The following is a 23461-nucleotide window of genomic DNA, read 5'->3' as shown; positions in this document are numbered from 1 at the left end:
ACTTGATTCTTACTAGACCATGTTTTTGTGAAAACAATAATATCATAATCACTGATGTACTCACTAAGATCCCTCATGATGGACTAGGTTTGTCTCATTTGCTTAATTTCTAATCTTAAAGTCTGAGAGTGGTGGTAAATATAATGCATTTAAGTGAACTTTTACTGTTTTACAGGATATTGTAAGTGTAGAATACGTGGTATGAGTAGCACCATGGCATGCCCTCACTGAATCGTTTTGGCTCCCTCCTCCTCCCGCAAAAGAAAATCGATTGACAATAGTGCCTTGCTGTAAGGGTGGTTAGGTTGCAGACTCGGTGCAATTTATTTGACTTCGAGCCCTGACCTTATTGCGTACAGCTAATTATCTATTATCGGTGCGGTGTATACTTACCAATAATGAAAGTCATGAAGTCATCTTCTCCTAAGCCTGATAAATGGAAGCCCAGGTCTTCAAGAGGAAATTCTATCGGACTCGGCTCCTTTGTAGCTTCCTATGAAGGTCATTGCTGTTGTTTGGAACGGGTAGCGTATTTACTAAATTGGTTGATATTCAGAATGTAAACTCGGTCACGTCACAATCGTTAACGTTGGTAAACCTTCGCTGAATGAGCTGCGATGGTTGTGTTCAGTGCAATTAATTTATATGAATATTATTAAAAGTGTGATAACATTGTGTTGATATGTACTATTATCTTTACATGTAAATTTTAAAATATTACTGTTGACATGTTAAAATCTTATGAATAATACCTAAGTTATTTTGTTTGTTTGAACATGCTACGTGTATTTAATGACAACATGTAAAATCCAATGACTTTTTAACCATTGTAATTGAGTTCGAAGTCGATCAGTGAACGATGATCGTTCAACACTGGGAGAAGCTGATAATCAGATGAAAGGTTCTTGTCCATTTGACTATCGCACTTATGCAGGAATTTGATTAAAAATTTCCACTCATATCAATATTTTGAATGAGAGGATGTGGAATGTGAAGTATATGAGGGCAAAAGCGGCCCATGAACCTGAAAAACATCAAACGGGTCTTTTCGGGTCTACGGTGAGGGCGCACTAGTTGTATGATTGTGCCGATCTTCATTGTTAATGTTGATCAACCAGCATCACCTTTCTGTCCATAGGACGGCCACCAAAACTGATACTAATCTTACCCCAGACGTGGTTGTAAGAAGCTTACTGATGTTTTGAAGGGATGAATTTCGTATATTACGTTTTAACATTGAAAAAATAAGAGAGTTTGTGCCAGTCCTTGGCTAAATTTAAGACTGAGTGTCAAACAATCAACATTAAAAACATATTTTGAAAAGCAGAATCAAAGCCTGGATGACTATTTGTGTTCGTTAAAGCACTGACCCTCAAGTATTTTTAGACAGTTTATGGTCAAAGAAAAGATGAGCGTTCTCTCTGAATCATCTTCGGTGAAAAAAACCTAAGCTTTATATTTTTTGTTCTCGACTCTGTATGTTGAAACGATTGGTATTTCTCGATATCACAATTATCGTAAAACTTATGGACCTATATTCGTCAACTGTACTGTACATATTGTCTTTGCAAGTCGGATACACTGTTTCGATAAACTTTAGAAAGGTGGAAATGCGCACATTTTCTACAACAAGCGCATGTCTGTGGCCCAAGCTAGGGTGAGTTATAAAAGCCGTGGAAAGTACTAATCGCAAAACGTCTGAAGCACGTGACTTTTGTATTTCTTAAAGCAGATGGTTAATATGTATTATTTGTAAATATCTCAAAATACAGTAAATGCATTTACAAAAATTCAGATGTTCTCAGTAGAAAATTCTCGTCGATTCTGATTCTTTTGTTCACTAGTTGGGATATATTTGATTCAGAATAAGAGTTTAGAAATGCTCCACAACTGCTGGTCCATCTTACTCTTATATTAGCCTCCAATAACAGTTCTTACTTTAGAAATTGACAAGTATTTGTAAAGAATATAAAGTTTGTTGACCCTCACTTGGTACCCGACACATAAAGCGAGGTAGAAAGAAAAACCACGTTTTGACTTTCTCGAGATTCAACTGCAGTCTTATCCGGTTCTATTAGTCCAACTTTAGATGAAATTTAAAAGAGTTTATTTTGCTGCACATACGTACTCGTCTGCAGCAATGTCACAATTCACAGACTAATTTAAAGTGACTTCCTCTTGTCTTTTGTTGATTTTCTGTACAAAGTATCTGTCCCGTGTATGTAGTCCAGTATACCGAAAACACCATAGCAGTAGTTATACCTGTTGATAAATAATACACGACACCATTTATTGTATCAAAGGTTAATTTGTTCACTCTAATCGTGTTGGCGAGTTGCCAGAGAAAAAAGTGCTAGCCAAGTCACGCGAAATCGTCATCTCACTAGCATTTGTGATATGATTCTCTAAATTAAGGAAATAGGAAAGTTCGTGCATTTGAACACATGTAGATATTAAAGAAAATAATTTGCAAAATGTCTTACTTCAGGTGATGAAAATCATGGAATTCTGTGGTATGCCGCAGTGGTCCCGGAAAGCTGTACCCGGAGTGGTGAACGGTGGTAGCGATGACGCCAGCGAACAACCAAATCCATGACGTCAGCATGTGTGATCCCATGATGATTGGTCCAGCTAAAGCTACCATGACGCCCGATACAAAGTATTCCAAAGGGTGTAAATATACTGCAACTATTCCGATTGGTGCTGTCCATTCGTGATGTAATTTGTGGATCTTTTGGTAAAAAATAGGGTGGTGCCACATTCTGGGATGACGGAAGGGAACAAAAATCAGACAAGATTTTGAACACAAACGTATATAGACAGTCAGCGGATTATAATGTCAAGGAATTTTTTTCTCATTCTAAAATCTCCCCATTCCCTCCTTTTCATGTCTCTCTCATCGAAATTTATATCATATCATTATCGAACGATATCTTCTGTTAACTTTATGAACTGTGTCAGAAAGTTTTTCTGAAACAACATTATATCATTATATTATAGCAGAATTCAAAGAATTTAATGTCACAGGAAATACAGACAAAAGTCGCAACAATCGATTTTCCCTTATTTGTAACGAACCAACTGGTGATCAATAATTTTATGGCGTAGATATCCAGTCGCTGCAAGTGTGTATCATGCAATGGCCCAAGAAAGACGTTTTAACACCGAATATTGTTCCAACTGACGAATGCACCGTGCAATGAATAAGAACACAGTTACTGATTACGTTCACAAGCAACTTACAATACTGAAGTATTGAGTTGAATTTTCTGGACAAAATCAAAATCAAAATCGGCAAAAGTAAGAGCAGCGATTTAAAGACATTTACGATTTCCAGGCCTAAACTGAATTAACTGTAAAAGATTAAAGGCAGATTAAATTAATTTTATTCCGTTCTTATTGTTTGCCTCGCCGTCAAAACCACCGAAGCCAAATACCATAAAAATAAGTATCGCAACCAGATTTACCGATTAAATATTGCTTTCATCCCTTACCTGTGTGTGTAGTAGAAACCAATTTCCTCAACTGCGAGAATTACCACGAGATCTCGCACAATCTCCCACCCGCTTGGCACATCGTACCCGCAACTGCAGCCACGCCATTTTGCGATGTAATACCATGCAACAAACGCAGGCAATGACACAAGGATTTGGTTTATAGCCGCCTGACGCAGTGCCTTCCTTAGTTTGCGCATTTCCACCTTTCAATACAAAAATGTGAACAGAAATTTCAAGATCATACATATCATTAGTAAAATGATTGAACGTCGATTTTGTAAGGCGATCAGAGAAAATAAAAGTGAAATAAAACCCCGATTTTAATATGACGTCATACAGGACTATCATATCTGTGTATTCCAAATACTTGACTACACATAAGATACTGTTACCCATCCCTTCAAAGTAACATTGCATACTGTAGTTCTGCATTTTCTTTTCGACAAAGGTGAGCAATTTCATTTATGCTGTAGCTTGGGATATTGGAAACAAGTAAGTAGAGTAATTAGTTATGTGGAAAAAGTCCATATCCTGCAGCTCAAGGATGACGAGCTACAACTGTGGTAACTCAAAAGAAATTAAACACGAAAACTGAATGGTATTTAAATTTCAGTCCGGTAGAGAAATACCATGTAGACAAAACAAATCACCTTCTCGGCACCGTGCTTTCCCTTGCCGGCGATTTCTGTCAATCTTTACACAAAATGTGATCAGTTTTATTTTAGAAAGCTGAATTTATTTAGAAAGTAAGTTCATAAGGAAAGTAAAACTCTTCTGCGAGTTTTTTAGTTTCAATTGAGAGGTTCTGACAACCACCACTGTGTAATCTTGACCGAGTCTCCTTTCCAATGTAGGTATAATTGCTAATTTGTCCGTACTATCGAATTCTCACAGATCCTACTTTCATCAACCCCAACTTATAGACCACTACGATACGTGTTTGCCCACTCTTCTTTTCAGCCTTAAGTTATAATAAAGGTGCCGTTCCATCCATTTTTCCCTACAGGTTCTTTCACAGTCACTCGTGAGCTATTCAGCTTTGGGACTATTCGCCCCATAGACGTGTGTACATAAGCGAGAAAAAACCCAAATCTGGAAACCAAATGGCTATTTCCTATAGGGATTATGCCACCATGTCATCTTCGACGTTCGATTTTACTGTGAAAAGTAGCAAGTTCGTCTATCATGTAACCGTCGATCGTTCCCTAGCATTCTCAAAATTCATACCTGGTACTTACTTTGCTTCAAAAACTCTAGTTTCGTGTGATTTTCGGCCGAATTCGACGGCCACATCGCTAAAACTTAAGAGTGATAGACGAATAGTCACAGAGCGAATAGCTCACGAGTAACTGTGGTTCTTTCTGCATGAACTAGGCAATGGATGTCCTCAGCTAATGATTTTATCGGAACACCAAATTAGGTATAATTACCCAGCAACTTAGCTAATCACTTTGCTATTTGACCTGGCGTTTACCTAAACAAGAGTCTATTTTATTGTCTGAAGACTGATAATAATCAACCAAACTCATCCGGCAGCTCCTCCGCTGAGTAAACTGATATGCCTACACTGGAACAAACCATTTTCAACTGGCAGTTAGTTCATGATGTAAAACACAATCTATTGTAGTCATTTTGTGTCCTGGGTACCTAAACATGTAGTCCTAATGACAGGTTTTGCCTCAGTAGGTTATTTGGAATTGAAACATCGCCGCATCCCTTGTACTAATCTAGAGTGTACAAAACTGTCATCAAATTTAACGTCTTCCGTGAGCCCACCACCGACGTTTGTGGAACAGTCCAATTTTATTATATGATTGGATGGTTGCCCTGATGATAGTCAATGTTTCTTCGATGTATGTAATTCTGATTCGAAAACAAGTATACTACTGTACATATATACAAAGACGGGACACAAAATGACAACGGCAAATCGTGCTTTACGCTTTACAACATTTATTCCCCCGTTCAAAACTCTCCCATGAACTAACTGCCAGTCGAAAATGGTTTGTTCCAGTGTTGGCATATCAGTTTACTCAGTGGAGGAGCTGCCTGCTGAGTTTGGTGGATTTCTTATCAGTCTTCAGACAATAAAACAGACTCTTGGTAAATGCCAGGTCAAATAGCAAAGTGTTCAGCCAAGTGCTCGGTAATTTCGGTAATTACCCAATCTGGTGTTCCGATAACTCGTACGCCAAGTGTAAAGCTTACCAACTTTGGCAGAAGACGCCAAAAACTATGTTATCGTCGACTAAGCCCATTGCAACGGTGCACATAGCATATATATGACTTTAAAAGACTTTAAGGGACAAAGCTCCCACAGTTTACGATGTTTTTGGTAGTCATGACACATATCCAAGAACCTCTGAACCTATTAACATTCTGTTACAGTAGAAACTCGTGTCGCACACACACTGAGAGAAGCGACATCATTACCTTACCTGTTTGTCAGATTGTATTTTGTACTTGTATAGAAACTTTGGCATCTTGGCGAGGTCAAGAATCATGAAGAATCCATTGGTACCGTAGAACGCAGCGGATGTAACGATGATGGTACCTGGTAAACAGTGGTAAAGCAATGTTATAGATTAGGCGTGAGTATCAATCGTTTTCATTCATATCACAACTCTTTAAAATTGTCGCCAATGCAACACACGTAAACATAAATGTTATACAAAATGAATGTAGAACACAGCGCTACAAGCAATTCACTGTTTGCTAGCTTTTTTTTTCTACCCCCCCCCCCTCCCCAACATGAAAGTCGACGAGCAACACCATGGAGGGTTTCACACTGGTGTTGTAGATTAATGATTACAGACGACGCTCCAGGACGAATTTGACGACGTCAAACCTGGTGTTTTCGCGCACAACCTATTCAACTACTCTACTGTTTTATATTCCTACTAACCAAAAAAGAAAGTAATCAAGTCATCTTCTCCGAAGGTCTGATAGATTGAAGCCCATGTATTCAGAAGGAAACGATCAGGCTCTGCTGCCGTTTCGTTGGTGACGTCCATGACTGACATTGTTGTTGTCAGAAACGAAGAGGCTGATGTCTACCTTGTTTATCTGATAAGCTTTTAATCAGATCGTTAACCATAGTCCCGTGACACTCGTTAATACTTGACTGACATAAGTCCCCCCAGCTTCATGTATTATGATATCTATTCCCAGTGTTTCGGAGATTTTACTAAATAAAATACGAAAAGGAAAAAACAGAAAATTATACGTAACCCCTCAACCATCTCCTTTTCATCTAGGTAGGATGTACTACATTTTTGATAAATACTACATGTACAGCTACCCATACCTCTAAACTTGCTCAACGTTGGAATTGATGTTCCACAAAATGAGCGTCCCGAATTAAACTGATTCAGGTCAGGCCTAAGGAAAGTTTTGCCATCGTTGAATATATAACTATCAATCACTAAATCTATTTATCTGAATGTACTCTGATATATCTAACGAATCTCTATATAATATGTAAATCATTATTACACACCGAAAAAAACAAATAAAAAAAAAAACAAAACAAAAAAACCAAAAAAAACTATATTTGAAGAAATCGTTCAAAATCAGTCCAAGTTCGTAAAAAAACAAGAAAGAAACACAGAATATTAACAACCTAACTTATATTACTCATTTAATGAACTTGAATATTTTATGTAACTCTTCAAATGAACCGTACCTTTATAACTTTACCTAACTGACATAATTTCGCAAACGCCAGACATATTTTCTGTTTCATTTCTATTATCTTACCTACGACACATTTGTTTTATATCTTACATACTTTGAACATTGGCCATGGAGAAAAAAGTCTTCGTAGGAGGAGTACCGACAAGTTGCCAGACTCTCCAAAGTTCCAAAGTGACTAGTTGGATGAACTGATGTAATGTTCGAGTCAGCCTTACTTCCAATCCCGAGGACGATCGATCAGCAACGTTTCGGTACGACTAGCGTACCTGTGTAAATATATATATATATATATATATATATATATATATATATATATATATATATATATATATATATATATATATGCTAGGTAGTCCGTCAATTTTTTTCTGTTGATTAATTAATTACTTCGATGTTTTTATATATAGTAATATCAAAACTATACTATTCCTTTAAATATTATACAAGTATTGAAATAATCTTCTTCAAAATATCGATGTACAGCGGCCCAAAAAGACGACAGCAAACTTGTAGGATTCACTACAGACATATCCATTGCGATCACAAACACTTTCGAAAGAACACAGGATTTCCATACTGTACTATGAACTTTGACCAATCAGTTAGTTTGTTGACTTGACAAGGATGGACTCGGGATCACTACATTAACCCTTTGAAGTGCTTAACACAATACTGCGTGCTCGGCATGATCAATCGATTCTAAAGGCAGCCATACTTCTTCATTCATATTGCACGGCACAGCCACCAACCGTATGGCAAACCGTATAGAGACAAATGTAAGAACTTCGAGATTCCATGAATTTCGTAAACGGTCTGGCTGGGTGGGGTGGGGGGGCATGGTGATGGGATGTTAAAATCTCTTTTTGTGTAAGATTCGTCATCAGTGGTGAGAAATTATGTTATATATCAACAGCGATCGGGTCAGACTGGATAACATCGTGTTAACTATAGGCCTATTCTAAAACATTACTGCAGTATGTGGGGTCAGCTCATGATGCCAAAGAGATATTTCATGAAATCACAGAAAACGAGTACGCATTTTCATACCTCCAAGTCATTCAAACTAATCGTTTAATTTACCCTGTGTTCATTTATTTTGTCCAAACATTTGTATGAAATTATATCAAGCTAACTGATCACTGACTGATAATGCACCAAGATCAATTCAACACGAATGTAAACACGAATTCTGAAATTCTCTGATATTCCCGACAGAATTGTTCAGAAACACGTGCAATACGTTGCTAAATATTACGTAACATGAACGTGTCCATCTATATCTTGTGACCAGTAGCTTGCGTATTTTTTCTAAGTTTATTGGTTGCTACTGTCTTGGATACTTTCAACAAACTTCTCGATGGAACCCGAGTATTTCTGAGGATTTCTTGAAAAGCTTCAAACGAAGTTTTACCTATTTTCTTTAATGTCAGAGCCTCAGTTCAAAAACTGAAAATTCAAAGTGCCAATGACATTCTTATATTTTGTCATTCTCTTTTTCTGTTTCATAGTCTGTCGTACAATAATACGGAAGGTGACTTCTCTTAAGACGACTCTGTGAGGGCGATGTTGATAAGACTATCCGGTCACAATCGTGGATACTAGCGTGTCACACTAGTCAGTCCAAAGTTGTCAAATCTGCAAGGAATACTTCAGCGAATGAATCGCTTCATCAAGTCAAAGCTAGGAATGATGTAACTCATAGATTGGATGAGGTAAGTGCTGAATTTCGTCACTTTATCTCCAAATCTAATGGAGAACTCTTCGAAATGAGTCAACTTTCCGAGTACTCCTATCTCACTAATTTTCAGGAAAATGAACTGTGTCTCATTCAAAAAATCATCGTACGAATCACAAAACCTGCAGTATTCTTAAAAGCTGAGAAACATGGAGAATTGTATAAGCTGGCCTAAGGGAAATTTTACTCAACGAGTACAGAATACTTGCAAGTTCAATATTAACCCTCTTTTCATTGGGCCTAATGTGAAGCCTTCCTGGATGGAGAAACAGATCAAATAATGAAGCTGAGATCGCACTTTCTCTTAGTTCCTTGGTCTCCAAATCATCAGATAATATAACTGATATACCTAGATTTTCCAAGCTCAACAAATCATCAATATGTCGGTACACGTCCTCTTGTTAACACGTCTTACAAATGGTTTGACCCTGACCTACATAACGCAAGTCAAGAGTCACCATGCCGACCATCCTACCCGAACTCAGTCTGTCTATAAACTAGATTGAGTAGGATGTTTTTTCTAAGCCCTGATTGGTTTGGACAAAGTAAATTATTTTTCATAAGGAAATCATATACTTGGTTGTGAACATAAGGTTCTAGGAGCTTAGAGATCACTGGCAATACAGATATTGAGCGATAATTTCCAAGTTCCTGTCTTGAGCCTTTCTTAAAGATTGCAGAAATTCTTGCTGATTTCCAGTCACACGGAATCTCGGCATTCGCCAGAGTAAGGTTAAAAAAATAAGTAATACCATTCGAAATGGCAGGAGCTGACATTTTTAGAAGTTGTGCTTGATAGTTAGACCGGTAGCCTTACTAGTATTTATCAGACGCAAATCTCTATGAATGACATAGGACGACAGATGTCTAAAACAGAACTTTGTCACTGGGATTTTGATGTACCCATCCAGGTAGTTAATGGCTAGTTTTGGAGGGGATAGGAGAGCAGCTGCTAAAATTTCACCTATGCTTGTAAAAAATGTATTAAACCTATTGGCAATATCAGAAGCCTTAACATGAAAATACTTCGTTGACAAAATCAATTGAGATCACTGTCTTCTACGTTGCAAACACGTCCGTACTCAGGAAAAAATGTCAACAGAACCATTGGTAAAGGACCTGCGAACACAGACTCAGGAGTGGGAACAGAGCAAATGTTTCACAACGTCCAATGTATAGGCGCAATTTCTTGCGTACGCAAACACAGATCAATGTGCATGTCTAGTTTGAGCGGTCTGAGCTCTGGACGCGAGGATTAAGCTTCCATGTATGATTTTCGGTCATCTTTACATATGAACCCATTAACAAATGCTGCAGCCAGGGAAAACAACTTGAAACCGATAATTTGAGTACAATTCTCTGATACTTTCTCTCTTAAAATAACTAGATTTTGCTCACTTTTAACCGGATCAGTAATAGACGAAGTGAAGTCAACAGCAAATCAGAGTGCAACTGTATATACATGTACTAGTATGAATGTGTGTTCGTTATTTCTCAGTGAGATAAAGATCAGATGTTTTTTCATTGAAAAAACGTAACATCAAAAGAGTAATTTTCTGCGCAATATGTGACTAGTTGCCTTACATTTCGCAATCGAATCTGTTCAAGAATTTATTAATGTATCTCTGCCAGGCTGTGCTGCCCATACTTCAATGAGCATATCAAAGTTTGGAAAAAGTTTTCTTTTGATTTTACAGTTTTAATGTGCATGGCACATCTATGGCCTCGTACACACTTTGTACTGTATATTGTTGACAGCTATACCAGCAGACAAATTAATTGAACACAGAAACAGTTTCAATAAGATTCTGAGTATTTATATTGATGACTTTACCGATTTTGGCCACACAGCATGGGTGTTAGTGTGCCAACCGCCATTCCAAAGCGATATGGTCACCAATGATGCCTTCAAATTAAGTGTATCGGGAGATACTAAATGTGATAACATACAACTTAAGTATTATTGGTTCATTTGCGCATGCAGTCTTTGAAGACTCAGTCGTTTACTAATTATTGATAAACTAGTTCCAGGCAACTAATAAGACTAGAGTACTGTTTTGTCTCAGAAGTGGAGAGTTTTGACAAACTGCCCTACACGTACTTAGTGCTCTCGACTATGTTTTTCACTAAAGGAGTAAACTTCTTGAATGTTAAAGGCTGATATAAACTTTCCCCAGTGAGACTTTGAACCATACACTTACCAAATTAAGAATAAAAAATTGGGGGCGGGGGGCACCATACAAAATTCGGTACAAGAAATAGAAATTACTCAATCTACTTAATGATATTTAAAATTCAAAATGGCCGCCATCACTTATAAAATCTAAGGGGAAAAATAGAGTTTTCAATTTTTGAAAAACTAAGACAGTGAAAATATTTCTTACACGAAAAATGAGCCCAACAAGTTGTAGGTCATACTTGTGAAAATTTGAGAGTATGAATATCTGTATTGAGGTGCATTCTACCTTAATTATATTTCATAAAAACGTCAATCACAGGCTGCATGTGCATATGTGATCTGTCAGACGTGATGTTAATGACGAAAGATAATAGATATCGACAACAACAATCAGCCAAAATACACTTGCAGAGGATGTGGCTAAATGCAATGCTATTGTTCAGGTGATACGGTATGGCGTATGACGGCTTTCGTTACTGCATACAAAATGTTGAATATATGACTTATTTGAATATATGACTTATTTTGTAATTTTTACATGGCAGAAAATGTGTTCTTCATAAGTAAGCGGAAGAAGAGCATCTTATTTCGCTAAAATGTGGTGAATTTTGGCGAAAAACTTCCCGCGTGTCAACAGCAAACTTATGATAGGCGGCTGTCAACTCCGTAAAACTTTATTACAACACAATGTACGTGGAATTATGGATGAGCCTCCATGGTGGAATCTATAACACAAAATATATTAGTACATGTACATCTCAAACAAAGGGGGAGTTGGATCTTGGCACCTTGCAAAAGGTGCGAGTTAACCGTCATCCAGGATGTTCTACCTCTAAACCACAGTAAAAAAATGTGAACTGAGAGAACTAATAAATTGATGCTCTGTGTCTTTAACAGTACGTATAAACAATAGGAAAGTCACGATCTTTGTTAAATGTCGGTCTTTACGTCACATATCAGACCAGTTTGCACTGTTGTTTGAAGACTGGTCTCACCACATTGTTCACTGAGGTGACTTCCCCTTTGTACCTGTAAAATGCACTGTGTTCAGACATTGCACATGCTGGTTTATGTATCTGTAGTCAGTATACACGTCCACACAAACACTTTAACTTCACAGTTTGCTTCAATAAGAGTTATAATGCCCTGTTCAGTACATCAAATAGATTTCCCATCCACATACAGCTTAAGTACAAACATAGTTATTGTGTTATCAGTATTGCAAGTTTCTTGTTCTAGATTTCACCGCCAGATTCTAATTTCTCTTTCAGGTTATGATGGTGTCTTCAAGAAACGAACAGGTGACAAACAAGATGGCTGTGTTATCTTTTATAAGAACTCTGTGTTCCGACTGGTTAAACACAAAATGGTGGAATATTACAAACCAGGTGTCTTTCTCCTTGACAGAGATAATGTTGGTACCATAGTCCTTCTGCAGCCAAGGGACAAAAAGGTAGCCAATCAGAAGATTTGTGTTGCCAACACTCACCTACTGTTCAATCCAAAACGAGGTGATGTCAAACTAGCACAATTAGGCGTACTATATTTGCTGAGATTGACAACATTGCCTTCAGGAAAGTTACAACATGGTGATGTGAAATACCATCCAGTCATCCTGTGTGGTGACATGAACATGTATTCTGCACTCTACAAGTTCATCAACAGAGAAAAACTTCAGTATGACTCTTTAACCAGGACAGAAGTATCAGGTCAACACAAGGGTCAACACAGGGGATTTCTACCAATGCCATTGTGAGAATTAAGCTGAGATAAGTGTTAGGCATATGTGTCAGTATGTCGACATTGTGGATAAAAGAAGAGGAAAGAAAGAGAAAACCAAGTAAACTATTACAATTTTCTTCATAACTACCATTTGTTGAGGCTCATTTTAAAGCCCTTGGTGTAAGAAAAAAATCACAATCTTACTTTTCTGAAAATCAAACATTTTATTTTTCTCTAGAAAGTTAAATAATGGATGACAGCCTTTTTGACTTTCAGATTTTAGTACTTTTAAGTTGTTTCTTCAGTACCAAACTTTGCACAGTGACCCCTGATATTTATTCTTGATTTGCCGAGAGTAAGGTTGAAAGTTTCAATGAGGAACGTTTGAGCAAATGTTTTAAATCTTTCACTTTTGAGATGCATACTACCTTAAATGGACAATTCATGCTTTCAAAATGCATATTGCTGGAACAGAGACACAACACTTGAACATACCTTGCTTTCCGAAGGGTCAACATCAAACAAAAAAAATCAAATGTGAGATACAGAATGGCGAAATCTATGAACACCATGCATTGAAATGAATGACATTGGCTCATTCTGTTTCATTTGCAGATGATAAAGATAAGAAGACTGTGGAAAAGGAAGATGGATGGACAGAAGTGACTTCATCAAAACACAATTGTGGTTTTAGTAACACCATAAAGCATTTTTACAACTTGAATTCTGCATAAACACACCGTACTCCTGATAATAATAAAATGAAAAAATGTTTGGCAGCATCCTATCGATTAATTGCGACTTGACTTATTTAATGACTTTTTGTGATTAGGGTGAATCCCATATTGGTTTTATTTCTTCACCATCATGGAACTCATTCTCGGCAGCAGTTTTAATCATCATTTTTAAACAGTTCCAAGTAATGAACAGGACTCTATCCTCGCTCTCGCAGGAATTGTAATCAAATTACCTATTAACAAGTGGGGATCGTGTTATAAACGATGATGAATTTCAGTTATAACAGTGCACTTTACTTGTACATATACTACAGGCTGTGTTAACAAGCTGAATGCTTGAGATTTCACCTTGCTTACATACACATCAAAATATTAAGATTGATTGATTGAAAGCAAAAAGATATTGAAAACCTCAACAATGACAGCGGTCCTTTAAACCAAACATTTAGGTAGTTTTTAATCCGGACCGTAAATATCTGAGCCAATATAGTTCAGGGATTTGATTGGAATCCTGAAACCAACCATGTTAGTAGTTCTTGGTTTTCATTTATGAACTTTCTAACTAGCCAAGCAAGTAGGCCAGGCACTTCAAACATTTCTCTAGAACAGCAATGAGTCAGTAAAGATCATTCCAATTTAATGCCAGCAGCCCTTCCCAGATAGGGCCTCATTATTCTATTTATTTGTAGAGCATGCACGTGGCATTTCGTTTTGATGCAGCCTGACAGTGTATACCTTCAGAAATGGTGTCGCAAATACGAAAAACTTGAATTGGACTAGTATAGCAATAGTCGCTATAAACACAAAATCTAGCAGCTTACATGTTTTCAAACCCGTAATGATTTTGAAATGCCAAGCTCATTTCATTGGATCGTCAGTACGTGGGTCGAAATTTTTTCCAGTGAAAATGTAAGCGATGGTGTTTCGACACTCTTGGCTCATTAGCAGTGAAGACTGTCATTCCAAACTGGTCATGTCTGCTGTGTGGGAACATACAACAGGACGGATGAAGTTCCCCAGTCAAGGGACCGTGGCATCTGAGAACTTTTAGTTTGATACTACTCTTCCTATTAAACTGAAGGTGCTATTGTGTCATAGATAGGGTGAATTTTGTACTTGGGATCAAAATCCTCAATACTGCCATCAGTAGGCATCGCTTCAGTGTTGTTGAAGTGAAGTAACTGTAAAATTATACCCGTTTCTTGACATGCAAATCTTAATGAATGGTGTGCAGAAAACGTCATCATCTGACCAGACAATTACTTGGATCTCCGTTGTCAACAAGTTTCAAAGCAGGCCCCTTCTCCTTTACTCAATGATTATCAGTTGTTTCACTTAAACTGTGATTTCCAAAATATCAGTTCAGAAGAAATGAATAAGGCTGGTTTGGATACTTTCATGCTGATTGTTAATTAATTATACTTCATAATGAGCGGTACAACATTGTCAATGAGATTTTACCACCAGAAGTTGGCAATGCCTTCGACTGGAAATCAGTGTCATTGTTCAGATTGGCAAAAATTCACTTGATTGGTATAAAATATGCGTCAAAACAAAAAACATAACCTCTCCATTGCTGCCATTGGGTAATGTCTCGGAAATGTTGCACAAACAGTGCTCAATCTCCCAGGTTCAAAAGGACAAGAGCATTAGTGTATTGTCAAAGGCCTTTAGTCTGCTCTATTAATTTGGTTTGGAAGGTGTGTACGACCTAGAGTATCAGAGAAACCTATGTCCAGACCAAAAAGACATTAAACTGGTCCAATAATCATTTTCATTCAAGGTAATACATTACCAGGTCCATGGGACATTTGAGATTTACAAATTTAAGTAGGACCATCCCGAACCACTGATAGTTAGTGGTGGTACCAGGTGTCCGGAATGGGTAAGCGTACCCTGCTAGCATGCTACACCCGTTAGGATTGGTCCCAAAATTGTCTAATATTGTATGAAGTGATACAGTATATGAATCACTGTTATAAGTCAAAGCCGGGAATGCTGTCGCTAATCATTTGAGTGACCGAAACTAGCAAAAAATAATTGCATGATCTTTTAAGAAGTTCTATGGTAGATATGGAGACATAGTTTCCCAATTACGACATATTTCTTACACAAATGATATGTGACGGCATTCGCAGTAAAGTGATTTAGAAGCATCATTGCGCTATAATATTGATTTTGACACTTTTGGACCATTCCTGACTGGTGTAGCATATGCTAGCAGTACACACTTACTTATTCCAGACACCTGGTACCAACACATAATACTTCTATTCATGATTCACGATGGTCTTTCCTGAAATTGTACATGTATATGTTTGTGTTTATATTCCGTGTAATTTTATCACTTTGCATCTATTGGATTTTTTGATTTGTTTTAACATCATATTATATCAATTATATCATTTGAAGAAATCAAAGTTGCAATTATCATCCTGAGTGATGAAATACACAAGTTTTCTCAGCAGTGTTTTTAGGAGAAGTACAAAGTTAGCTGAGGATGAGAAACGACCAAGCTTCATGTATCTCACAAGCTCCATGTCTCTGACAGGCAAAGAGCAAAAGAAAAGCATTTGTTGGACTCGGTTGGGTGTTGAAAGTGGGGACAATATCACATTTCAGCTCAGAGAAAAAAGTAAACAGCTCTAATGGCTACAGTTTATAGAGAACCAGAGAGGCATCAATAAATTATAAATAGGTACTACGCATTGGCCTTTAATAACTGACGAGAAAAATTCCCTCCGAGAACACAACTCTTAAGAATACAATGCAGACCCCTAAAGCTAATTCTCCTTCCTTAGCCGGCCTTAATATTCACGTTAATTTATAGAAAACCTAAGCAATTAATTTTAGTAAATCTCCTTTGATAGAAAAATTACTTATATAACTTTGGTAGTACATTCATCAAATCTGTTTCGAGCTATACATACCTAAGGATTGACAAATGGTAGTTTCAGTGAGACAATTACAAATTTGGCTGATAAAGCAACGAAATCATTGTACAGTTTAAAAAGGGTTTTATTGCACAACAACAAGTCATCGTTGATGACACAGTCCCCACTTGTTAATGGGTACTTTGATTACAGGTCCTCAGAGAGGATAGAGTCCTCTTCATTAGGTCTGTGATAAAATATTTTTGAATAAATTCGTTTGATATATGTCTGAGTTGTAGTTCAGGACATGACAAAATCGTAATAAAATGACCGCCTGGCGGCCATATTGGATCTTATCACAAAACAAATTGAAGTGCATATGTATGACATAGGTCAATGTCCTTGTACCAACTTTGATTAAAACCGGTTGAGATATGCCTGAGTTATGGCTTTGTACATGAAAAAATCATAACAAAATAGCCGCACAGTAGCCATATTGGATCGTATAACAAAACAAATTAACGTGCATATGAATGACATTGGTCAATCTTCTTGTACCAACTTTGAATAAATTCGCTTGATACATGTCTGAGTTATGGTTCTGGACATGAAAAAACGTAATAAAATGGCCACACGGCGGCCATATTGGATCGTATCACAAAACAAATCAATGTGCATGTGTATGACATAGGTCAATGTCCTTGTACCAAGTTTGAATAAAATCGGTTGAGATATGCTTGAGTTATGGCTCTGTACATGAAAAAATCATAACAAAATGGCCGCACGGCGGCCATATTGGATCGTATCACCAAAAAAATTGAAGTGCATATCTATGACATTGGTCAATGTCCTTGTACCATCTTTGAATACAATCAGTTGAAACATGCCTGAGTTATGGCTCTGTACATGAAAAAATTGTAATAAAATGGCCGCCTGGCAGCCATATTGGATCATATCACATAAACAAATCGACCTGCATCTGTATGACATATGAAGTAATCCTTGTACCAAGTTTGAATGAAATCGCTCCAGGCATCTCTGAGATATCTGCGTGAACGGACGTACGAGAGCACGGACGGACCGATGGACGGACGGACGCATGCATGCACACATGGGTATGAACAAACCTAGAAGTCCCCCCGAACGGTGTCCATGGGGGACTAATAAGGTAAAGTTTGCCCTACACTTATTCAATGTTGTCATTACTGTATGGCTCAGAGATTTGGGGACAAGACTTCATGGATTACAAGAAATGGGATAAATCAGCAATTGAAAAAATTCACCTCAAATTTTGTAAGAACATTTTACAGTGTAATAGACAAGCTTGTAATGCAACTGTGAGGGGTGAACTGGGATAATTTCCACCTTACTTGAGGTCAAACTTAATATTGTTAAATACTGACTTCATATTGTACAACTCCCACAATATAATCTTGCTAAAGAAGCTTTCCTGGAGCATATGGTAAAAATACTAACAATAGATCCTGGTTTAACTGTTTGAGTGCTTCAATTAAAAAAAATGAAATGAACCTTCTCCCTGATAAAGCTCCATGATCACTTAAACAACAAAACGTTATAACTGGATTAATAAAAACAACTTTAACAAACAATTATGAGGTCTTTGGAAAAATTTGATCACTGATGAAAATAGTAAACTAAGAATGTACGTCAAAATAAAACATCATTTTAAAAACACGATTGGAACTAATTTAGGATATTGGATGGTGAATTAATGTCAGTTAAATCTGCAAATATATCTCATCTACTTTTCGTTTTAAGTTATACACTTGTTTTATGAGTTACTTGTAATTTTAAAACATTCAGCTATAGGACACCTAACATTTTGAAAATTCGAAATATATAAAGATCCAATTTTCCCAAATTAGTTCCAATTGTGTTAATCTTACATTTGTATATATGAACTTTTCATTTTGACATTGCACCTTGACAATATTAGATAAAGTTCCCTGTAAAATTACAGCCTTTCCTCTGAGTATTCTCATGTAGGTTTTCATATACTATGTAATTAAACAATGACCGAAAAAAAAAATTTGTTGTTGTTGATTGGCAAACTATAAGAACAGTTGTTTGGCGTAGGATTATATGGATGCGCATCACTTTTTAAAGTAACAGAGGTGCAAGAGATTCTCTGAGAGCACCTTATGAAATCTTCTCGTAAAATTTCACCCTTCTCTTTTCAACATATCTTGACCGGGTGTCACACCCGATAGATGACTCGCTGACATGATATCTGTAAAAACTGTGCTCCTGAAATGAAACAAATGTTGATGAGTGACGCATTGTGGGTATTGCACACGTTCAAGCTGAGATCAAACAACAACACAACACTAACACTGGTCTACTGTTGCGTGTCTGGATAGCCATAGTAAAAGTCCCAAAATAGCTTTATAAAATCTACAAAAGTTTCACAAATGTGCCAAGCAAACAACACTCAGGGTTTTTTTTTCCACGATGCAGCAACCAAATGTGTGTATTTGCACCATTCTGCCATCATACAACAGTTTATCGGTATTTTACCAGTGATTTCATGGATCATAACAGTAGCATTGGTGCCATACACTCATAACTAATAGTACTTAATCTATAACAGGCATAATTAATACTGATGCTTTTATTACTCCTAGTTCAGTACTTAGTATTGGTACTTTTCCAAGCGATACCATACAGCTACTATCGGTATTATTAACACGACCAGTAGTTTTCTCCCCTGAAAAAAGCGCACTACCCTACATCTCCGTGCTTTGAACAAAATTTAAAATTTACAGATCACAAATAAGCGGTTTTAACAATCTCTCAAAAGAGAAGTTTTAAAATGGCGTTTGAGGCGATACCGAAAGATTCAAAGCGCAAGTTCGTTGCTATCGCTCACAAGGTTCCAAACGCACACTTTTGCATGTGCAAAATCTCACCGTTTCGTTGTTTTCGATGGATTTTCGACACGTAGTATTTTTAAAATGCTCAAAATCTTTCAACTCTCTCAATTGTAAACCAATTTAGCTGTTTTTGGTAGGATTCCTGAAGTTGTAGATTAGAATATAGGTAAGCGTGCGTTTTAAAAAAGTCTGGGCCGTTTATGAGATATCGCCGTAAAACCCTTTAAAATTTCGTAAGATTTTGCACGTGCAAAAAAGTGCGTTTTTTGAACGTTGCCAGCGATAGCAACCAACGCGCGCTTTGAGTCCTTCGGTATCGCCTTAAAGGAAAACAGTCGTCTGAACTGCGCCTGTGCTAGTTTCTTGTTTACAAACGATGTATTCGTGCACGATATGTAGATGCACCTCATCGTCATAGTAGATTATCAATCACCATCTTACCTTGGATAGTGGTCGAATGGGTCCTTACGACCTTTGAGTGCAGTTCCGACGACTGCATCCCTTTTAAAGACGCAATCGAACAGTCTCGTACAGTTATATCAAAAGGGAGTTCATTCCACAACATTGAGACAACAAATGAAAAAGCGCGAAAGCCATAATTATCACGCCTAGTTAAAGAAGTTTGTGCAATGAACGAAGAGGACGACGTTGTGTCTGCATATCGATCAACGACCTCAAATAATCTGGACAATAGCCACTCGGAATTTTGAAAGTAAGGAGGATTATTTTAAACTTAATCCTTTCCTATACAGGTAACCGATGAAGTTTAAAAATAACACGTGAAATATGCTCAAATTTCTTTTATGCTGGTAATTAGGCGTGCAGCGGCATTTTTGACAGACTCGGATTTTTTTTCTCACTGGTAGGCGTAATTTTGGATTCCATAAAGGAGGCTGTTGCAATAATCCAGCCTTGATGTTACAAAAGCATGTACTAATTTGTTTTTGCATCAATAGGGTGACGATTTTTCCGATTTTATGCAAAGCGAAAACATGCAGATTGCAAATACCATAAACTTGACTCGTCGTGAAACCATCGGAATCAAGCATGACCCCAAGTTTCTTACTGTCGTTGATGTAATTATGTCAAACATGTCAAGTCTGAGAGATTTCAGATTTGTTCCATCTTTTCGGAACCGTGACGAAAACTGAACCACCTCTGTTTTGCCATCGTTCAGAATTTGCATGTTAGACGTCATACATCGACGGATATCTACACACTGTTCAAGGTCTAATCTAACATAACATCTTCAGGATTTTACAAACTCCATAGATCTAAGAATCGTCCGCATATAGCATGTACTGTAAACCATTGGCGGAAATGGTATCATCGAGAGAGGCAGTATACAACGTAAAAAATATGGGCCCGAGTACAGAACCTTCGGGAACTCCACACTGTAAAACAACATCTTCTGAAGTGGTGGAATCAATAGAAACGCAATATGTTAAATATGACCGGATCCACTGTAAGGTTGGACAGGATACACAAAAACTAATCCATGAAGCAAAATCTCGTGGTCTAGAGTATCAAAGGCTGCTGACAAATCAAGCATTATCATAATTACATCCTTACGAGAGTCTAGAGCCATCATAGCATCATTGTGAACACGGAGTATGGCGGTTTCGGTGGTATGATACATGCCATATGCTGATTGACACTTTGCATATAACTGGTTTTCTGACAAATAATTTTTCAACTGATCTGCAACTGGTCTAAACATTTCGATAAAAAGCATCGTACGGGTCATGTCATCGATTATTGCAAACAGTTCTCTAGAATCCGCAGCATCAATCCTTGAACGATGATATTCCGATTTTATTTCAACAATGCGTCGATAATATTGTGAACGTTTGGCGATAAATATTTCGCGGTGAAAGACTAAATCCACCACGATGCCAATACGTTACGCTCATATTTAGGGACATATTTTCGCATTGTCATTGCTTCATTATTGTACCATGGTTCTCTTGCTTTCAAAGTAACAGTTTTGGATGTTATCGGTGCTAATTTATCGAGAATATCGATGACACTTTTCTCGTATAATGTACAAAGATCATTCACGTCGTGAATTTGATGGCAATTCGCTACCGGCATAGATATCATTGATCTCAGTCCCAGAATATTTATCGACCGAAAATTAGGTTGACTGCGTGTAGCTTTCATAATTGGTGGCCGTAATACATTCGTATTAAAAGGGACCAGGCTGTGATCAGAATCAAGTACATCACAGACATTGACTTTATCAAAAAGCCGATCAGGGGCACGTGTTATGAGAAGATTCAGTGTATGTCCAAGTCTGGGTTTGGTTGACTTACATGGTGTGGGAGATTGTTTGAATTCAACGCATCGGGCAGTCGACAAGATTCGCGAGATTCCAGATCGTTCATATGGAAATTACAGTTACTTGTAATCAAATAATGTCCAGGTGATGGAATGGTAATTTCTTGCAGATACGAGAAATCAGATAGAAAATCTTTCGTTGAACTTGGATTTTTCTTTGGTCTTGGGGTCGATAAACGATAATGACACGTAAAGTTTCACTACGGACTCGTAAGCAGATATTAAATTGACATTAGCTGTAACTTTTAACTAATTTTTCACTACTCTGTTTCGATGTATCAACTACAGAATTTTACATTAATCCGATCATCGTGACAAATGCCCAGTGTCTTGCTTGCTAACAACCTCTGTATGTGAAATGACCATTGTTATTGTTGATAAATGTATTCTAGTCCGGACCTGAATACAAAATTTAAACAATAAAAATGCAGATTATACTCATATAGGGTATATTTATGAGCTAAATATTAGAAATTTCTCCATGGTTCAGGGATTCAAACCAGAAACTGCAGTAAGCTTTTCTATTTTTAATGATCTTTGACCGTGACGAAGATGATGTAGATGATATATTCACAATTAATAATTATGCTCCAGAACCCTCCGTCTTAAATAATAAATTCAGCCCTACATTCGGTCACTCCTTTTCTGTATCGCACGTAAATGCTCGATCTCTTGATAATAGCATAGATGATGTACGTCTGTTGTATAATCACTGTATTTCTGGTACGTTCGACGTTATTGGTGTGTCGGAAACTTGGAGAATTGATAATCCAAGTTTATTTCATATGCCAAATTATTCTCTTGGGCTTAAGTGTAGAAACACAGGTCGGGGCGGTGGAGTAGGTGCGTATGTGCACTCCTCCCTCGATTATAAATTGTTGAATTACAATGTAATGCATTCGGAATCATTATGGTTCGAAATCTGTGGTACTAAAAATCGTATCATTGTTGGTGTATTGTATCGCAAACCAGGTACTTATATTGAGGAATTTGAAAACTGGCTTTCTGATGTTCATTGTACCGTTAAATTAGACAAAACATATCGTATCCTTATGGGCTATTTTAATCTCGATGTTACAAAATCAGACCACAATGTTAGAAGTTTCATATCTAGAATGCAATGTTTTCACGTTGAGCAGTTAATTACATTACCTACTCGGATTACAAGTACATCTAGGTCAACAATTGACCACATCTATACAAATATTAGCTCTTGTATGTCAGACCACTAAATGCTGGTACAATTATTGCAGATATCTCAGACCACTTCCCAGTATTCTGTATTTTTGATAATTTTCACATTCACTTACCAATTTAATGTCATTTTATAAGAGAGATTTCAGGCGTTAAAATCGCGACAGTTTTGTTTCTGACCTATGTAATATTGACTGGGATAGCGTTTTGAACACCAGTGATAGCAGTGTCGACACTTCTTTCGATTTGTTTAACAATCTTTTTACTCAGGTATGCGATCGCCATGCTCCCTTGAAAGTCAAAACTGTTAAAACAAAAAGGAAAAATAATCCTTGGATCACTAAGGCTATAAAGAATTCTATTAACACCAAGCGTAAATTGTACGCCCAAGTTATCTCCAGTCACCATGATCCCAGGGCAGTTTCTCGTTTTAAATCGTACAGAAATATTCTCACAAGCGTTCTAAGGAATGCAAAAAAGAATTACTACGGTAATTTATTCAGAGTAAATAAGGGTAACAACATGTGGAATGTTGTTAATGATTGCTTGGTAAGAAAATCAGCCCTGATAAACTACCTGACCGCCTACAGGTTG

At 37.2% G+C, this 23461-nt stretch overlaps 2 protein-coding genes across 2 annotated transcripts; one reads left to right on the top strand and one right to left on the bottom strand.

Moving 5' to 3' along the window:
* Positions 1-1431: 1431 nt before the first annotated feature.
* Positions 1432-6567, bottom strand: LOC139130809 (fatty acid hydroxylase domain-containing protein 2-like). Its single transcript, XM_070696607.1, has 5 exons — positions 6403-6567; positions 5936-6051; positions 3495-3700; positions 2484-2762; positions 1432-2262 (listed from the first exon to the last, which is right to left on the bottom strand). Exons 1-5 carry the CDS (start codon positions 6518-6520, stop codon positions 2163-2165), a joined length of 819 nt encoding a protein of 272 aa, XP_070552708.1. The 5' UTR covers positions 6521-6567; the 3' UTR covers positions 1432-2162.
* A 5906-nt stretch (positions 6568-12473) lies between these two features.
* LOC139130582 (protein angel homolog 2-like) lies at positions 12474-12863 on the top strand. The gene has a single exon (XM_070696331.1). It carries the CDS (start codon positions 12474-12476, stop codon positions 12861-12863), a length of 390 nt encoding a protein of 129 aa, XP_070552432.1.
* Positions 12864-23461: the final 10598 nt, after the last annotated feature.

The sequence above is a fragment of the Ptychodera flava genome, chromosome 4 (assembly GCF_041260155.1).
Source record: "Ptychodera flava strain L36383 chromosome 4, AS_Pfla_20210202, whole genome shotgun sequence".
NCBI lineage: Eukaryota > Metazoa > Hemichordata > Enteropneusta > Ptychoderidae > Ptychodera > Ptychodera flava.
The sequence above is the reverse complement of the archived record's forward strand: the minus strand, read 5'-3'. Positions and strand labels throughout refer to the sequence as shown.

Excerpts from the sequence above, each read along its gene's own strand:
- LOC139130809 (XM_070696607.1), bottom strand. The coding sequence starts at position 6,520 with ATGTCAGTCATGGACGTCACCAACGAAACGGCAGCAGAGCCTGATCGT. Across the intron at positions 2,763-3,494 it reads GGTTTCTACTACACACACAG|AATGTGGCACCACCCTATTT; the intron begins GTAAGGGATGAA and ends CCGTCATCCCAG. Across the intron at positions 2,263-2,483 it reads CATGATTTTCATCACCTGAA|GTATAACTACTGCTATGGTG; the intron begins GTAAGACATTTT and ends ATTTATCAACAG.
- LOC139130582 (XM_070696331.1), top strand. The coding sequence starts at position 12,474 with ATGGTGGAATATTACAAACCAGGTGTCTTTCTCCTTGACAGAGATAAT.